This window comes from Schistocerca americana, chromosome 1 (genome assembly GCF_021461395.2).
Source record: "Schistocerca americana isolate TAMUIC-IGC-003095 chromosome 1, iqSchAmer2.1, whole genome shotgun sequence".
NCBI lineage: Eukaryota > Metazoa > Arthropoda > Insecta > Orthoptera > Acrididae > Schistocerca > Schistocerca americana.
The window spans coordinates 828,780,014-828,800,479 of record NC_060119.1 but is presented as its reverse complement, the minus strand read 5'-3'; the positions used below and the strand labels follow the sequence as shown (position 1 = coordinate 828,800,479).

At 42.7% G+C, this 20,466-nt stretch overlaps 1 protein-coding gene across 1 annotated transcript in view; it reads left to right on the top strand.

The window, feature by feature from the left end:
- The window catches only part of LOC124546401 (aminopeptidase N-like), a 263,906-nt gene that overhangs the window by 43,081 nt on the left and 200,359 nt on the right, over positions 1–20,466 (top strand). Inside the window, exons 2-3 of the mRNA XM_047125035.1 lie at positions 3,972–4,231; positions 15,862–16,053. Of these exons, the coding sequence (XP_046980991.1) occupies positions 3,972–4,231; positions 15,862–16,053 (452 nt within the window). The remainder of the gene's footprint in view (positions 1–3,971; positions 4,232–15,861; positions 16,054–20,466) is intronic.

The window sequence follows — 20,466 nt, the reverse complement described above, 5'->3', positions numbered from 1 at the left end:
TTTCTATCAGCGCTTGAAGTTCCGGTACTTTACCAACGCAGCTTCTACAGTTTACAATTACAATACCGATTGCTGCTAGGTCCCCGCATCTCCTGACTTTGCCCTGCACCCGTTGAGGCTGTTGCCCTTTCTGAACTTGCCCAAGGCCATCTAACCTAAAAAACCGCCCAGCCCACGCCACACAACCCCTGCTACCCGTGTAGCCGCTTGTTGCGTGTAGTAGACTCCTGACCTATCCAGCGGAACCCGAAACCCCACCGCCCTATGGCGCAAGTCGAGGAATCTGCAGCCCACATGGTCGCAGAACCGTCTCAGCCTCTGATTCAGACCCTCCACCCAAAATCTCTCGTGGTTGTTGATGATAACCTGCCTCCTCTACGGCACAGGGACGACATTCTGGGCCGGCCGCTGTGGCCGAGCGGTTCTACGTGCTTCAGTCCGGAACCACGTGGCTGCTACGGTCGTAGGTTCGAATCCTGCCTCGGGCATGGATGCGTGTGATGTCCTTAGGTTAGGTAGGTTTAAGTAGTTCCAAGTCTAGGGGAGTTATGACCTCAGATGTTAAGTCCCATGGTGCTTAAAGCCATTTGAACCATTTTTGACGACATTCTGCCGGCAATAGTGGCACCGTATCACCAACATTTTGGTGACAATTGCATCTTCGCTGATAAATCGTGTTCTAACCGGGCTCTTGTCCTGAACACATTCCTTCCTCATGTTAGGATCACCAGAATGAAGTGGCCTGACTGTTCTCCGGACATGAAACCAATCGAACCTGTGTGGGATCGATTCACACGGGCCGTTTTTGGACGTCGACTGCGCGACTTACGCAGAACCGCCGTTGGAGAGTGGGGCAACTTGGACGAAAGCTGCCTTTACGAGCTCAACGATGGTAGGGCACGGCTGATTCAAGGCTGCATCCGAGCAAGGGGACGTTCCGCCGCTTACTCACGTTGGTCAGGAGCGCTGTGAACCTTCTCCCTCCCTCCTCCCCTCTGGAAAACGGACTATTTTGTCGTTACACAAATGCCGTTTTTTGCTTGGTGATCGGGACAGATGCAAATAAATACACAAGCACCCCTCACAGCCAATTTTTGTTTACTGTGGTATGAATTTCGTAATAAAGGGGTGATGATAAATCTCTGTTGATGTGTGCAGGCATAAAAAACATAAGACATATTTTCTGCCAGGAGAACGTAAATAAACACTGTTGATGCAATATTTTGTCTTGTTTCACTCCAAGAAAAATGTAGTGCTGCAAGACAATGTTAAATTACACTAAAAGCATGAATGGCAAACCCTGAAATGTGCAAGCATACGACACTTTCACAAGAAAGTGGAAATCCCAGAAAAATTCCGTAATAAAATAGCACCCTTCTATATGATCTGCAGCGAACTGTTTTTAAATCTAGAAACAAACCAAAATTGTAAATATAAGAGCCAGTCAAATGAAAACTAGCAGTAAGTAAACTGTTCATGATTTCAAGAGTAAACGCCATAATTTTAATACATTTATCCCACTGTGACTCAAGACGGTCAATGCCTCCGTCGAAAACCGTTCATGGTTGACTACGGAACCATGACTGTACCCAGGCTTGCACCCCTTCGTCCATAGCCACGAATGTCTTTCTTCAGGGCTCCAAAAATATGAAAATCCAATGGGTAGAGATCAGGACTGTATGGAAAATATGTAGTGGCATCCCAGGGAAACTTCGGCAGCGTACTCGAAACAACATAGGCAACATGTGCACCCACCCGCTTGTGGTCGTCGATTTGCTTCGAAGAGGGGCATGCCTGGGTACAATTATGGCTCCTTAACCAACCGCGAACACTTTTCCATGAACGTAAAGACCGTCTTGTCTCACAGTGGGATAGATGTATTGACAGCTGTGGCAGTATATTTGAAATAATAAGCTGTTTACTTACTTTTTTCCAGTTTGTCTCGTTTTCATTTGACTGTCCCTTAGAAGTTTAGTTCCAGACCACAGACGATATTATTCACCAATAAAACGAAACTCACAAAGTACAAGAGTCCACGCAGAATATTGTGGCCGATGTGCAGTGACCACTTTTCTTCCAAAGCGCTGGGGGAGTTCATTCTTTTGTTCAGAAGAGGAGGCCGTCAGTATTTACCACATTTCGGCCGGTCGGAGATGACAGAATCGAGGCGCACGCCCTGCAACCTTTCTCAAACAATTTTACAGAAATTATTCGGTAAAAAATTTCATTTTTGCGTTCCTTATACTTCTGTGTCAGGTTCGTCATGATTTGACCATCATATCGTTAATGGTCATAGTTACTGTGATATTTATATGGAAGTAAGACACTGCAAGGAATTAGAAAAAGTTTGCAATGAAAAATAAATATCGTTTATTGCATGTTATACAGTATTTTGCTGCGTATGAAATTTAGCTAACATATCGAATTTTCCTTGAGATAAGGGTGGAGGTCTCTATCTGCCACCAATCTCGAGAAAATTGATCTAATGTACCAAACTCATTTGCGATCGCACCGCGCCAACTATAAAACCAGAGTGAAATATCCACAACAGTCCTCATATTTCATAAACGATCGAAAAAAGATATTGGGAAATGATAGCATACACAGAGAAGAGTATCTTGCCATACGTTTATTACGCAAAACTTTATTATCTGCCTTGTTATTCCACTAACTACAATTTTTTTAATGAAGGAATTTAATTTTTAAAGCTGTCTATAACTGGTGAAACGAGAAATGCTATGGGTTTTGGAACAACATAATTTGAGACATTACACTTTTATTTTGTACCGAGCACGTGCTTTTTCATCAGCTACTGGCCTTGTTGTATGTTGACCAGGGACCTAGAAATGTCGGAGAGCCTCCGTTACTGCCGCAGCTACAGTGGTCCACAACCCCACGACGACTACTGCAGTCCACTTCACCCCTCCGCCGGCCGCCGCACAACCGAACCCAGGGTTATTGTGCGGTTGGCCCCCCCCCCCCCTCTCCCCCAGGGAACGTCTCACACTACACCAGTGTAGCCCCTATGTTTGTGTGGGAGAGTAATGGTGGTGCTCGCGTAAGTGGAGAATGCGCAGCAATCGCCGACATAGTGTAGCTGAGGCGGAATAAGGGGAACCAGCCCGCATTCGCTGGGGCAGATGGAAAACCGCCTAAAAACCATCCACAGACCGGACCTCGACACAAATCCGCCGGGCGGAATTCGTGCCGGGGATCAGGTGCTCCTTCCCACTCCGGAAAGCCGTACGTCAGACCGCTCGGCTAACCGAGCGGGCGCTACTGGCCTTACTTTACCTCAGTTCCTCAGTTAATAAACTTAACAAACAACTGTTTCATAATTCCCTCGCAATTGTGTTTTGTAAACACCACTGTGTTCTTAACAAACCACTGTTTCATAATTCCCTCACAATTGTGTCTTGTAAACACCGCTGTGTTTTGCCAAAAGAAGCAACTATTAGCATGGGAACAAGATAAATGTGTAGATTTTACTCAAAATTCGCCACTCACTACCCTTCTCTGAAAGTTATAAATGATTAACAAGCCAAGAGAAAATAAATCGCTGCATTTTCAGCGGAATTATTTTTAGATACTAACCAAAGCAGAGGGGACAGATCTTTTTGAATGATCATCATGGAAATGTCCGCGTGGAGGCGTGGAGGAACTCCACTTAATTTTTTTTTTTTTTTTTTTAAAGTTTGAGCTTCAATTTAGAACGGCACTTCCCCTCTAGCGCTCGGCATTTCCTCTACAGCGCCTGCCCATGACCCCCACCACACCACTCACCCCATGCGTGCCCTGCCGACTGCGCATCTACCAGCCACATTATTTTGCGCGGACTCTACTAGTTGAAAAATAAAAACGTTTAACGTCGTGTTTCTGCGTGTGGACAGCCGCCGCTGCACTCGAGGTATCGGACGACACAGCAGCCGCCGCAGCCCGTCACGTGACCGCCTGTGTGTTGTGTTCGGCAGGAGCAGCGCGTGCGGCGCGGACTGGACCTGCGCGACCCGGCGCACGGCAACGCCAAGGACTTCCGCCTGCCCGACGGCGCGCGGCCGCTCGCCTACCGGCTGCACCTGCGCGCCGACCCGGAGCCCGGCCGCTTCTCGGGCCGCGTCGCCATCAACGTGACGTGCGACGCGCCGACGCGCGCCGTCACCCTGCACGTGCACGAGTCGCTGCAGGTGGCGCACCACCAAGTGCGCCTCGCGCCCGCCTCTGCCAACTACAGGTCAGCGCCGACGCGAATAACACTCTACTATACCAAACTGTAACAACTATTCCAATGTTCCTCTGGAGCGAGAGAGACTTTGCCAGTCAGATGCCACGTTTAGATTTTTGTTTAATTAACCCTGAACTCCTTCCCCATCCACGTTCAGCTGAGTTACACTGTCATCTGTGGCTTCGCGGTTCAGAAAGTTCTCAAAATGTTCTCTCCATCTCTGCACTTGGTCTTCTCCTACAAGGTATGCCAATTAACTTAGAGGCGCCATCCAGAGCAGAAATCGCCATAGCTGTCCAACAAATAAAAAACGGAAAAGTTCCAGGCCTGGACAACATCAACCCAGAGGTACTTAACCCTTTCGTGGGCAAAATTATTGAGCAGTTTTTCTAATGAATGGAGAGCAGATAGTAGCTAACAGAAAGGTGTATTTATCGCACAGAATATCAAATTTGCTCCAACTGTGAAAGTGAGGTCACACAACAAGGTGGGAAGTATTCTTCCCATTGCCCTTCCTTGGAGTTAAATGACAAAAACAGCTTTTTCAATATATGTCATATTTATTTGATAAATTTACTTCTCTTGTTACAATGATTGTTCAGAATTACTTGCCATGAAATTTTCTGAAACATGGGTCTATGCAAAGTGGTATTTGACAATATGTACAAGCACAGCGAGTGCTCTTTTCCGCAGCATTGGTACTACAATGACGGCATGTCCAGTAGGTTTCTCCTAAAATGGGTTGATGCTGCGCTACAACCACATGACGAAAATCTTCAGGTACTTTACTCCTTTTTGCCACAAGGACAGGGTTTTGTCAACGCCTTTTTTGGGATGAGAAGCCAGCGATCAGTTGTCTGGCTAGATGGATCCTGTATGTGAGCTGATCATGCTGTCCACTTTCTCTTTTACTTATTTTCCACAGGATAAAACTGTTCACTGCAGCAACGTCCACCAGGAAATAAAATATTCTGTGTCACCATTGTACAGAACGTCTGCCAATAGCATACCTTTCTCGTAATTGGTCAAACTTATCGACACCACCCATTATTTTGTTTTATTCTGCCACAACTTCAGGACAAGAAATCTGTGTACTAGTACCATCCTTGTTTTTCCTTTTCACTGTGGCTGTTTCTCATGGGTCATGAATTGAGGACAGGAAAGTGACTGGACGGTTATCCATCCATTTTACTGCAGAAATGGCTCCTTTTGTTTCAAACTGGAATTCTCCTCGTTCCAATTTTACGTTTTCCTTCATAAATTTGGGTAAATCAAAAGTATTTACCTTATACTATAGCTTTGCGGAAAAAATCACAAAATGTCATGCAAACAGCACTGAAAGGCTACTCTACAGATTCAACACCAAGGTCTGCTTTCAGATCCAATAGCAGTGAAAACAGGAGTTAAGCAAGGCTGCATGCTCTCGCTGATAGTTTTTAACATAGTACTTAATCATGTAATGGCGCAAGCAACGGATAAAGTGAGAGGAATAAAATAGAGCAATGGGACACATATAGAAGACCTAGATTTTGCATATGACCTTTGCCTTTTATCCCACGGCCGCAACGACATGAAAAAGAAGCTAGAAGATCAGAAATCTGCAGCGAAGTTGGGTTGAAAATTAACGCCCAAAAAACTAAAGACATGCGGGCAAATGATAACAGCACTGCAGAGCTTAAACTTGGGAGCCAGATAATTGAAAAGGTGGATAAGTTTTGTTACCTTGGAAGCATGATTACACCAGATGGCGGTGCAACAGAGGACATTAACAGCCGCATCAACAAAGCAAGTGGAGCTTTGACAACTCTACGCTCTATCTGGAGATCGAAGGAAATATCACTGAGGACCAAATTGCGGATATTTGAAAGTAATGTAAAATCTGTGCTCCTTTAGGGATGTGAAACATGGAAAGTGACAAAACAGTTAATCCACAAGCTGCAGACATTCAGCATCAGATGCCTGAAAAACATCCTGGGTATAAGGTGGCCAAATGTCAATCTCTAACGAAACTCTTTGGGAAAGAACAAACCAAAATCCAATTGAGCTGCAAATCAGAAGCAAGAAGAGGGTTAGGCCATACTCTTAGAAGACCAAATGAACATATTGCGAGAGAAGGACGTGACTGGATCCCGCAAGGACGACGGCGACGAGGCAGGCCCAAAATGACATGGAGACGGTCCGGTCAGTTGAAGCAGAAGGCCATCAGCAAGGAATAGGACGGGAATAGATGAAGATACTAGCAGAAGACAGAACAAGATGGCGCTCCTTTGTTGCAGCCCTACGCTCCACATCAGGACTTAAAGGAATTAATAAATAAGTAAAAATAAATCCTTAACTCACGAGTTGTGATCCCTCAGACAGTGCGAAAATTTTCGAACTCGCTCTCCAAGATCATTGCTGGCGGAATGCTTCTGCATCCCCCCTAACCTTCTTAAATCACCAACCCTACGATGTATCGTTGTCAGTCGCAAGTTGCATTACCGCCTCCTTTATTTGTTACTGACACGTGTTACTGGCATACGCTATGGTCTCGTAGAATGCGCCTCCTTTTCTTCAGTATAGCACAAAATATGCTCACAGAAACGTGTCGTTTCTGACAATCCAAAGTCTGATGATATTGTTTGTCAGTGGATGGAGGAATATGTCAGTGATAAAAGTGCAACTTTGCAGATGAAACAACATGGAAAAGCTTCAGAGAATTAAACTGAATAGTTAATGAGTACTTACAGTGCAAAATCTACAAACTGAGAGAAAGGTATTCAAGATTTCTGTAAGTAATTTCATATTTTTGTCGTATGATTCTAACGAAAAACACTCTGCGTAGTACTGTGGACCACCTTCGTCACCAATATTATCGGGTAACAGTGTCCTTTTTATAGTCTCTTTGGCTTTTCTATTTCTTGTCATGCCCCCCTTCCAGAACCTCATGAGGTCTTATCGAAACGCATTGCTAGCTTCTCAAGTATTCGCTGTCCACCTCTCCACTATAAGATGTAACTAAAGCGTCATAGTTCCTTAAATTTAGTGTCTCCATCCCAAAAATTACAGACAGTACGTGGTTGCGTCACAACTCTTTCACTTTCAGACAGTGTTACTGCACCAGAACAGAGAGAAGCTCACCGTTTCACATACAGCGCCAGTCAAAATGACAATCACGATATTTATATTGGTATCCTTGTCATTTTCTCCGCTAAGGTGTCATAAACACAAAAGCCATTCTTTTGTAACCTCTGAGGGTCTTTACACTGCACTTATTGCAGCCACCATCTATACTTTCTTGTGCTGAATACAAATACATATTTTTAAAATTTGCATTAAAACCTTTGGCTACTCACTGATGAATTGTGCGTCTTGGTTTTGTCACTAATTTTTCTGAAAATTACCTACGGCGTCTGATTGCTGTGCTAATCTAATATATTGAAACGAAGTTTCTTTGTGAAACTCGCCACTCCAGTCTCACAAAGGAATTCAAGAACACAACACTACGACTACTACAAAGCAGCGAAAACCACTGCCTTGTAAAGTGTATAGTTTCGGAAATATGTCCAGTCAAATGAGTCAATGTAGATTTTAATGAGACAAAAAGAGATTGTTTCCTTCTCTGCCCTGGTTTTTTCCTTAATACTCTTTAGTATGCGTTGATCGTGTAGCAGTTTAATACATTTTTTTAATTACAGAATTTGGCCATTTATAGACCGCTTACCACCTAAGACAAAGGTACAATCTTTTTCTTTTTATCTTCTCAGAACTTCTTCATGCGTTGCCTGTTGGACTGCCTCTGTTCATTTGACATCACCCTCCTAGATTGTGAATTTCGTTGTTGGACAGGAAATTTTGCAGCACTGAACAGTAGCCTGAAACTTTCCCTGCTGTGTATGGTGTTTTCTGGGACGTTAAGTTTTCTCGAGTCTTTTTTGTCGCTTACAGCCATCCCGCACTGTCTTTTAATTTGGAAGTGAAATTAAAAGTTTTCTTCGTTAGACTATTGTCATTCTTTCCGTAAAGTTTTAATCTCTTCTTTCGTATTGTGTCCTATCGGTGGGTTCAGGTGGGTAATACGGAACGCCGTACTGGATCCCAACGGCCTCGTATCACTAGCAGTCGAGATGACAGGCATCTTATCCGCATGGCTGTAACGGATCGTGCAGCCACGTCTCGGTCCCTGAGCCAACAGATGGGGACGTTTGCAAGACAACAACCAGCTGCGCGAACGGGTCAACGACGTTTGCAGCAGCATGGACTATCAGCTCGTAGACCATGGCTGCGGTTACCCTTGACGCAGCATCACAGACAGGAGCGCCTGCGATGGTGTACTCAACGACGAACCTTGGTGCACGAATGGCAAAACGTCATTTTTTCGGATGAATCCAGGTTCTGTTTACAGCATCCGTGTTTGGCGACATCGCGGTGAACGCACATTGGAAGCGTGTATTCGTCATCGCCATACTGGCGTATCACCCGGCGTAATGGTATGGGGTGCCATTAGTTACACGTCTCGGTCACCTCTTGTTCGCATTGACGGCACTCTGAACAGTGGACGTTACATTTCAGATGTATTAAGAGCCGTGGCTCTACCCTTCATTCGATCCCTGCGAAACCCTACATTTCAGCAGGATAATGCACTACCGCATGTTTCAGGTCCTGTACGGACCTTTCTGGATACAGAAAATGTTCGACTGCTGCCATGGCCAGCACATTCTCCAGATCTCTCACCAATTGAAAACGTCTGCTTAATGGTGGCCGTCACTACTCTTGATGAACTGTGGTATCGTGTTGAAGCTGCTTGGGCAGCTGTACCTGTACACGCCATCCAAGCTCTGTTTGACTCAATGCCCAGGCGTATCAAGGCCGTTATTACGGCCAGAGGTGGTTGTTCTGGGTACTGATTTCTCAGGATCTATTCACCCAAATTGCATGAAAATGTAATCACATAATATATTTGTCCAATGAATACCCACTTATCATCTGCATTTCTTCTTGGTGAGCGATTTTAATGGCCAGTAGTGTATCATCATGTCTTGACTGAAAGTAAATGATACATTATAAATTATATTAAAATTATAAATTACATGAATGAAAAAAGTTTAACACATTATTATCTTGGACTGAAAAGATTATGCCAAAGCGCATAAAATTGTCTATAAGCTAGAGTAATTTTTACTATTTTTCCCAAGTCTGTGACCTATTAACACGTACAGCTGATCTCCCTAAGATGACGAATATTATGGTTATCGACACAATGGTTCCTTTATCGCTTTCTGCCCCGCAGAGCTGGAAGCCGTCCAAATTTAAAATCACGACTGTTGGAGGAAAACATTGGGGAAAATTCAGCACTGCTACTGCCAGCTGCGACCTGTATTTTATCCAGTTTCCTCAGAGAGTGGTTTCAAGAGGGAAAAAATTCCACTAGCGTAAGTGTCACAGGAGTTCCACTCAGAGTCTGTAGCAGGAGTACCGGCCGCCACTGGATAGTCTACAGACCTGCTAGTTTCTGCCTAAACAGGTCGCCTTGATCTGAGCGATGAAGGTCGGCATTTCTGGGATCAATCTCCGTCTTGTTGGCCTCCGTTTGCAAAATATTCCTCCTACGTCTATTTCAAAGTTTACTGACAAGGAGCTTCAATGCATAAACACGCAGTGCAATTTCACCTCCCATCGTTGCTGAGCACTGAAATCCCTCACTTTTATACAGAACTAACGAAATTTTCAAGAGGAACTTACTTCTAGGTCTTACGGTTTTAATTGCTGTACATCACTTACGCTTGCCTCCCACCCTCTTCACCCCTCTTCCTCAAATTGCGGTTGCATTGCCGATGGTCATTTTATTAAACCAACCAAGAGATCTCACAACGTTACGTGTAGAACAATTCGTACTCTTATGCAGTAGAACGTAACTCCGGCAGTTGTTCAGTTGTTTTTTTCGAGGTAAATGTAAGTGCCGCCTCCCATCGCCGGTCTGTTACTGACATACGGAAAGATCCAGTTCACCAAAGCCTGGCATGTGACAGGATGAACGTCCCCGATGTATAAACGGTTGTTTTACAAACCAGTTTATTTTCTAATAACTGTCATGTTGCCTTAACACGGAACGACTATAGAAATACCGTAAACTAAAGGCAAAGGAGTTTTCATAGCAACAGAATCATGTCTCTGCTAGCCCTTGATGGGAAAGTTAAAAGCAACGAAAGAAGTTCTTGTCAGTCGAAGTCCGCTGCCACTGGGCTCTGTATTCTTCTCGTAGTAGCCCCATTGCGCCTTCTTAGTGAAGGCAGTGTCACCCGATCGTGTTTCTCCTTCCAGTACGAGAAAACTCCCATTCGAGGTCACATGGGCTCATTGGTACTTTGGAGCCATTGACTCCACAAAACACTATGAAGCGCGGAAATTAGACTCTGGGTCAACTGCTTACTTCATGGCTCGTCATTAGGTGTGCAAATATTCCACAGACATAAACGTCTGTGGCCTACACTGAGTGAAGTTGAAAGGAACTAAACTAGAAACCTATATCTAGATATGGATCATATAGCCTAAAATTTCTTGAAGGGGTGTAAGAGGAAATCTGTGTATTTTTAAAGCACACCATTTATTGCCGTTCTGTGGATAGCTGAATTCTAAAAGTTCTAAGATAATTTACCATGTCACTCGTATGTAAAACACGTGTAAGATCTACACTTGTTTCACTGGTCTGACGATGTCTCCTAACGAGATAGAGTAGCTAGAATTTCTCCTATCGTTCCAGCTTCTCATGGGCTCAACTTATAACACTGCCCACATTCTTCATAGTAGGCTGTAAGCACAGAAAATGTAAACTGATGAGCATTATCCTTCTGTTGGTCAACTAGAAATTGCTCAGCTTTGGTGCTATAATTCATCTTCCTATTCTCCCAGATTGTCTAGCGCCAATCAGACAACTAGTGTATTATATCCAGACCAGGTGAATTACAGATTGTTCCAAACATATAGTAGCACTGGGGATATTTCTCACTCTACGTTTTTCCAAACATAGCTCTAATGGCACAGAGACAATTTTCTACTCTGTTTCCCACATCCTATTCTCTTTTGCACTGAAGAGCCAAAGAAACTAGTCCACCTGAATAATATCGTATAGCGCCCCCGTGAGCAAGCGGAAGTGCCGCAGCACAACATGGCATGGACTCGACTAATGTCTGAAACAGTGCTGGAGGGAATTGATACCATGAATCCTGCAGCGCTGTCCATAAATCCGTAAGAGTACGAGGAGGTGGAGATCTCTTCTGAACGGCACCTTGCAAGGCATTCCAGATATGCTCAATAATGTTCATGTCTGGGGGATTGAACGGTTCGCACACTGACGCATGTTGACAGCCCAGAGTTGAAACCTGCGGTAATTTACGGAAGGGTTGCACTTCTGCACGTTGAATGATTCTCTTGGTCCCATTCTTGCAGGATCTTTTACCGGCCACATCGATGTCGGGGATTTGATGTTTTACGGGATTCCCGATATTCACGGTACGCTCCTGAAATGGTAGTACGGAAAATCCCCACTTCATCGCTACCTCGGAGACGCTGTGTCCCATCGCTCGTGCGCCCACTGTAACACCACATTCGAACTCACTTAAATCTTGATAACCTGCCGCTGTAGCAGCAGTAAGCGATCTAACAACTGCGCCAGATACTTGACTTATATAGGCATTACCGATCGCGGCGCTGTATTCTACTGGTTTATGTATATCTGTATTTGAATACGCATGCCTATACCAGTTTCTTTGGAGCTTCAGTGTATTAACGCACGTTTATAACTTGGTCAAAACTTCGGAGCTGAGACTACTTGGTCGTTGTGTATAATTATTTACTGACGTTGCGTCCCCATTTGTGTGAGATATCTTCAGAGGAAAGGGCGTAGTCGATATATAAAATTATTTACTAACCATCCTCCTCATTTGTGGGAGAATCTTGAGAGTTAAAATTGTCAAAAACCATTTATCTAGGAAGATATCTGCCGCAGATGGAGACGAAACGTTAGTAAGCTGTTTTATACATCATCCTCGTCCACTCAGCCCGGAAGCCTTAACTGAATACAACACTGTTCGCGAAAGTCCTAATTATGTATTTACTTTTTGTTTCAAAAGCTTAATTTCAGTATTTTCTTTTGATGTTATTCTTCTGCATTCATTTCTGAATTTCCTTGTTTATAATGAATTGTAGTATTCATCTTAAATTTGGGCTGAAACTTAATTATGGCTGATTCATTGAACTCTCTGCTGTCTGTTTCACGTATCCCTTGCAGACTAGACGACAGTTGCTTGATTCTTACGCACTTCTGTCAGGCTGGTTTCCATCCACTCTTTTGGTGTAACGTTCTGGCGATATACAGAAAAAATTAATGAACTACTGTTGGAGGAAAACATTGGGGAAATTTCAGCACTGCTACTGCCAGCTGAGACCTGTATTTTATCCAGTTTCCTCAGAGAGTGGTTTCAAGAGGGAAAAAATTCCACTAGCGTAAGTGTCACAGGAGTTCCGCTCAAAGTCTGTAGCAGGAGTACCGGCCGCCACTGGATAGTCTAGAGACCTAACGATCAGAGCTGTAACGGCTTTGTGAGGAAGGTTTAATGTTAAGGATCCATTAACGACGAGATCGTTAGTGAGACCATAAGATCACAACGAAAGAGGGGATGGGGAAGGATATTCGCTGTATCGTTTTCAAAGGAAGCGCTGTAGCATTTGCGTATACGATTTAGGATAACCACAGGAAATTTAAATTTGAAAGGACGAACAGGAATTTGAACCTCACTCTTCTTGCATACGAGTCCAATGTGTTGGCAACTAACACCATTGAGTGTAGTCGATAACCCAATACGAATTGCGGATCTCTCAAAATAGCTTAATAGTCTTACGTATCTACTATTTCATTTACCTCTATAGCATTACATATTACCGAGAACAGGGTTTCCAGTTAAGTGTGGTATACTCAGCCATATATTTTAAAGTTTATGGGTATGTAACCGAGTTAACGTTGCCATTCTTCCACGATTTTTCGATAGTTTCTATCGTTCTTTTCCATAAGAGTCAAGAGTAGGCTATATTTCGTAGCTTACCATTTGGGCTCCACCTCAGCTCTGAGAGGGACAGTTCTTTTATGAAACATCTGAACACAGGAATTCCTGACTTGCTCAGTTTCTGAGCTCGTTGTGAGATTTCATGAACCAGTTGGTGATGGCAGAAGTTATTCTGGCATCCTTATTTTTAAATCACTTGGGTATACTCTTTGAAATGACCCCTTGACATTGTTAGATACGTAGGTTTTGGTATGTCCTTGTGCGAGGTGACCTTGTCGGTTATTTTTATTTTACTTTTTGTTGTGTATTATCTAAGTGCATCTATTTCTTGTTCATGACTGCCACTGTTATGTGCAATGAATTTGACTGCGGTAAGATTTGTCTCATAGTCTGCAGCAATAAGTCGGAACTTTTGTGCCTTGCATGCAACAACTCTGAATACAGTTAGTTTATGTGAGTTGCTATGTGCGGAGGGGTTATTAATGACAGTGTCTGTGTTTGTTAGCTTTCTGTGCACATTGATGTCCAGGGTATAGTTTGTATTAATTTTGTTATGTCTAAAAATATATTTTGTTGTCTTTCTGAGGTTCAATGGTGAAGTGGATGTTTTTGTGTAAATCATTGATCCTACTTAACAAAGTTTATGTTTCTTCTTCAGTCTCATTATATACCATAACTGTGTCATCTGAATATTTGCAGTACCGCACAGTTTCCTGGGTGATGTCATCTTTGTTGTTCAAAAGTTTATTTTCAGGATGGTAATGAAATTTTTTGAAATGATGCCACTGAGTTGACTAGCCACTACTAGGCCTACATCCTTCTTAAGTAAGTGTGCTAGTGATGACTAGTGGAATGCCATGCTCTTTCCTATTACAGAATGAAATTATCAATAACCTATCGCCTAATGTAGCCACTGTACGCAATGGGCAACCTGCCTAATCAAGAGTTATAGGATCTTGAAACAGAGGTCAAGTCTACCTTTAACGGAATTTTATTTACTCTTGAGTTTCACAAAGAATAATCAAAAGTTATCAAAGAACAAAAATAAACGAGTTACTGAATTATTGTAACAAGGTTGACGCTAACACTGTGGGAGGTATCGAATAAAAGGGAGAGTGCATGGAGTGTAAAGCACCAGGTTATCCTTATCTGTGCAGCTCACGGATACGAGATTAAAGAAACAAAATACAAACTGGAATTAAATTAGGATACCCGAAACAAATGAGCAGCGAGCTGCCCAGATTACAGCTCGCACTACAGCAGATTGTGAAAGATTACATCTCTCCAGATCATCAACGTGTGCCAAACATCGCAAGAATACGGTTAGCTCGCGATTATTCCAACAGTTCGTCCCCAAAGGCACAAAAAGTAACATTCTCATGCTACACTTCCACCTTATCAAAACTTGAACGTGGAGGGGAGGGAGGACTCCAAGCTATTGCCAATGCGATGGACGATAAATGTAACAAAATTACCGAAAATCGAGGAAAGGTCAGTGAACTTCCCATTTTTTGCGTACAAGACGCGTAGTTTACTTTCACGAGGTCGGCAGTGGCCCGATGCAGTGTTATCTGGATGGTTGGCTCGTGGGTGCCATGTACTAGTTGGTATGATGCACGATGCAGACTGAATAAAAGAAAGTTATGAAGTTGAGCGGAACCGACATTCCCACGGAAGCCAAGTGATACCACGGTATCTGGGCCTTTGAAGTCAGTGCAGAAAGGCAAAAATGTCATCTTCAAATTATCCCAAGTCAGACGCATACTTCTCTGTCCACCACGTGGATAGACGTCGGCCGTGTTAACACATATGCAGGGGAGCGAGTCACAGTCTGGTTCCCGCTAATGTTGCTCAATATCCTAGGGAGGCATCATTGATCTAATAAGATTTAAAAACTGCCCTATGATGACAAAGGAGGCCAGATGTGACAAGAATATCATAGCCTCTTTATACATTTTGCCGTTGAATGTGAGATGGTTGTGGTATAGGACAAGGTCTAGTAATTCTGTTAGTTCAACTACTTCTGCTGTGGGCATTTTTTGGTAGTTTAATAAGTTGTATTCAATTACGTCTAAAGATTAATGTTCGCAGTAAGCTCATTATTACAGTAAAGTACTAATTATTTCCTTCAATGAATGTGGTTATTTTGTGCGAGTGGAAATTGTGAACTGGCAGTAAGTTATTGACTACTGAATTCTACGATCGGAAAAGACTCTTTTTTAAGCAGTAGTGTGTGTCTGCTTAGGGTGAGTATTCTAGCATAAAAGAAAAAGAAATCATTTATCACTGACTCTACAATGTAACCCTCATTTCTTAAGTTTCAACAAGCAAACGCATTTTGCATTGTTAAGATTTTCGTTTAAAACCCATCTAAGTGTGAAATGTAGAGCAATGCATGGGTTAACTGTTTATAAGCAGAAAATGTTTTATTGAATTACTTTATTCTGAAGCATGAAGGAACCATTTTCCTAAAAATAAGTTATTCTATAATCTTGGGCGTTCTTCATACTAGGATCTAAGGAGTGCCTTGTGTGTCTATGAATTGACAGAAATAATTCACAGATGTCACTTGGTTTTATCGTCCACTGCTCCATGTTTCAGCGGACCTACCATCTCCGTGTCGAGCACGAACAAAGAGTTGGGCAGGCAGTGGTACGTGGTGACACTTAGCTCTGAGCTGGTGCCTGGACACGTGTACCAGCTGGAGCTGCCCTTCTCTGGCAGACTTGTGCGTGACCGCTCTGCCGGCTTCTTCGTCAACAGCTACGAGGCGCACCGCTCACATGAGCCCAGGTAAGGGCTGAAGAAACTGCTGGTGCATGTTTTGCTCACATATCTATCAATGGACTGTATGCCATCCAACATCTCTCACAGTCAGGATCCTAACCTATGAAAACCAAAAATAAATCATTTACCACCAACTGCACAACGACTTCTTGTAACAAGCAGTTCAATTACTTCTAGAAGCAACTCAAATGTATTTCTCATTATTAAGGCTGTATTGTGTGTGTGTATTGAACTGAGGACCTAGAAATGACAGAGAGGCTTCGTCCCGCGGTAGCCCTCAGTGGTTCACAACCCGACAACAGGTCACAGCAGTCCACCCACCCCACCGTTCCCTCTCCCCCCCTGGGAACTTCTCATATCAGACGAGTGTAACCTCAAATGTTTGCGTGGTAGAGTAATTATGGTGTACGCGTGCATGGAGACAGTGTTTACACAGCAATGGCCGACATAGTGTAATTGAGGCGGAATAAGGGGAACCTGCCCGCATTCGCAGAGGCAGATGGAAAACCGCCTTCAAAACCATCCACAGGCTGGCCGGCACACCGGACCTCGACACTAATCCGCCGGGGGGATTCGTGCCGGGGAACCAGACCGTTAGACCGCGAGGCTAGCCCGACGGGTAAGTTAAGCTGTAACTCATAGTACCAGTAAGAACATTCAATGTTACTTGCGAAGCAAATGGAATAAAGTATAACAGTGAATGGTGTAGGAGTACCACATTCATCCTTGCAGTTAATTGTGGTAAAACTCGATTTCTCTTGTCAAGTGTCCAAAATCACATAATCTTAATAATCAGTTGTATCACAGTGGTACAATTAATTGCGCATATGAAATGAAATAAATGCTGCCTCTTAAGAAGTGAGGTGATAATTCACAACTATCGAATCATCAAAAGACCACCTCACAACAGGTTCTTTGCTTTTCATGCGCTTCCTCTCATTTGCAGGAACAGCGGCATTCTGTGCTGTTATGATTGCAATTTATACTCTCAGTGAGAAAACACGAGAGGAGTCCTGTTGAGGTGCAAGCAGTAAATGAATTGTTACAGCAGGAGTATTGAATAAGAGGATAAAGCCTAAAATTTCGACTTATGCGTCCTCAGCCATCTAACTCACGATTTGTTATGTGAGGTGAACACGTTGTTACTTCCTTGAATAGTTTCCTAGTCAATTTATTTTGAACTATCTTCAAACAAGGAGAAGAGAAGAGACGAGATCGTTCATTTAAACTATCCTGAATTTTCTGTTTAGAGTACTCGACATAAATCCATCATCTGTTTAGTATCCTGGAATGGTTGGTTGTTTATTATTTTTATGATAAAAGTGCAATTAGAATTTTCACTCATTCGCCGCCATGGCTCCATTACTTAAAAGGTAACTAATCAGACCTGCTTGCGATACGGTTTTTCCATGTTAAAGAGATGGGACAAGTACGGATATGTATGACAGATGGGTGGCATATCTGTATGCTCCGTAAGACAAATTCAGTTTCTAATTTCACTTCAAATAAAACAACAAGTCAAAGTAAAATAATAACTCTGCCTTGATCGATGCTATGGATACTTTCTGTTATCAAGCATCAAAATCATTTTGGGATTTTGCTGTACCATAGTTACGAGTATTTTTCGGTACAGAAATAAATCTTTGATTATTGCTTTGAATCTTCACATTATGAATGTTACACAATAGCATGCTTTAATTGTTCAGCCGTATGAGTATGATTTTTATTTTCAGCCATAGATGTTTCAATGATGTTACGCCATCTGCAGTTGGATTCCCTTAATTTTAGTTAGCTGGACATTTTGTTGTTCGAGTAATATTAACTGAAAGTGACCGAAACCTCCTGGTGATTGTGCAACATCACAGAAACACGAATGAGAGGAAAAAACAAGAAACTGAGTTTTGTGCAAGGCAGACTAATTGAAACGCATTTATTATACATGCGAACATGGGCACAAACAGCTAGCTTTCCTAAAGAATAACCATCTAAAGATAAATACCCTTCAACTACTGTTTCTCTTTTCTAGTAAAACTAAAAACTGTGTTAAGTACACACCAGTTGTTTATTCCCTGATTTCAATTGATATGATACGTTAAAAATTTTGTGAAATGTGTATTCAGAGAACAGTACCAGTCACAAAATTTGTTGAGTACGTAGATCATTTAATGAAGCAACATGTTTCGAGGTAAAAAGCTCATATTCAGGCTGCAAATACAAAAAAATTGAAAAAAGTAAACACATATATATTGAGGCCAGTCTGCACAGTCCTGGAATATGCTGTGGCCATCCTGCAAAGAAAGAGACAGATAACTTCATATGAGGGAATATTTACTTCATTGGCCTTCTGTTCACATAATAAACATTAAATAATCACTGACCTTGTGCATAAGAAACACACATCAATTTCAGCCATTGATATGGTTCCTTGAATCTTATGAACAACTGTTTATGAACTTGCAAGGGAAAATTAAAACGTTTCAACAGGGTTAACTATGCTGTGCAGCAGAAACAAGATGGCGGGTAAAACAAGTCTTGCTTCGATTTAACTATCGATCTATCGATCCTGGTGTTTTCTGTCACTTGCTATTAATTTTGCACACTTTGGCGATGCATCTCTGGTGTTGGTCGACGAAATATACACTTACAGCAAGAAAGACGGTGATAATTTGATGTTAATAAGAAAAGTATAAAAATTATTTTAAAGAATCACTAAGATTTTGCTTATGGAACACAGATTCATATATTTTCTTAATTGTTATGTACTTTCTATTTTAATAGAACTGAATAGCAGATGGCGAGATTTTGAATTCGGTAATTTCATTGAGGATCTCGTTTTTCCACACTGGAGTTCAATAAAAGATTAAAGAAGCACTTCAATAAAAGATGTTTTTTTATTCAAAAGAGAAGAAACTCAGATATTAATAATAAAGAACACAACAGCTTGACTGTTACAGGACCAACAAAAAACCCTAAAACTGATTTAGCCATCAGACCTGTTGAAACTTCTATGAACCAACCAAGTACACAGGTATGAGAAAGCTACATTAAATCTTACAAAACCAATATACGCTGAGGTGACGAAAGTCATGGGATACCTCCTAATATCGTGTCGGACCTCCTATTGCCCGACGCAGTGCAGCAGCTTGATGTGGCAAGTCGATGAAAGTCCCCTGCAGAAATACTGAGCCATGCTGTCTCTATAGCCGTCCATAATTGCGAAAGTGTTGCCGGTGCAGGATTTTGTGCATGAACTGACCTTTCAATTATCTCTCATAACTGTTCGATAGGATTCATGTCGGGCGGCCTGGGCCGCCAGATCATTTCTGCGACTGTCCAGAATGTTCTTCAAACCAATCGCGAACATATGTGGCCCAATAACAAGACACCATTGTTTAGGAACATGAAGTTGATGAATGGCTGCAAATGGTCTCCAGGTAGCCGAACATAGCCATTCTCAGCCAATGATCGTTTCAGTTGGACCAGAGGACGCAGTCCATTCCATGTTAAGACAGACCACACCATTATGGAGCCACCATCAGCTTGCATAGTGCCTTGTTGAGAACTTGGATTCATGGTTTCGTGGGGACTGTGCCACACTCGAATCCTAGTATCAGCTCTTGCCAACTGATATCTGGACTCATCCGACGAGGCCACGGTTTTACAGTCGCCTATGGTGCAACCGATATGGTCACGATGTCGTACTGTTAGAAAAGGCACTCGAGTCAGACGCCGCACTGTCCCAACGTCTACATTCGTCGTACGTCTCACATTGATATCTGCTGTTATTTCACGCAGTGTTGCTTGTCTGTTATCACTAACAACTCTATACAAACGCCGCTGCTCTCCGTCGTTAAGTGAAGGCCGTCGGCCACCTTGTTATAAGTGGTGAGAGGTAATGCCTGAAGTTTGGTATTCTCGGTGCACTCTTGACACTGTGAATCTTGGAATATTGAACTCCCCAACGATTTCCGAAATGGAAATTTCCATGTATCTAGCATTCCGTATTAAAACTCTGCTAATTCCCATGTTGCGGCCATAATCATGTCGAAAACCTTTTCACATGAATAATCCAAGTACTAACGACAGCTTGGCCAAAGCACTGCTAATATATACGTAGTGTACGCGATGTCGTCACTATCTGTATACATGAATACCGCTATCCCATGACTTGTGTCACCTCAGTGTAAATTGTAAAACTCTCGTTCTTCCTCTTCTGTATTTTTTTTCTTTTGCTTTTGTCCTGAATCTGCTCAGGGTCAGAGTTGATGCTATCATACTTGTCATGGTTAATTTAAGGGTTGGCCAAATGCCTTTCGTGTTGCCACTCCATATCGCCCTGGTAGGGAATATGAATTCCCCAATTGTCTGGGTATAGTGCTATGTGGAAGTGTGCAAACATTTTCTAAATATTTAAAGCGC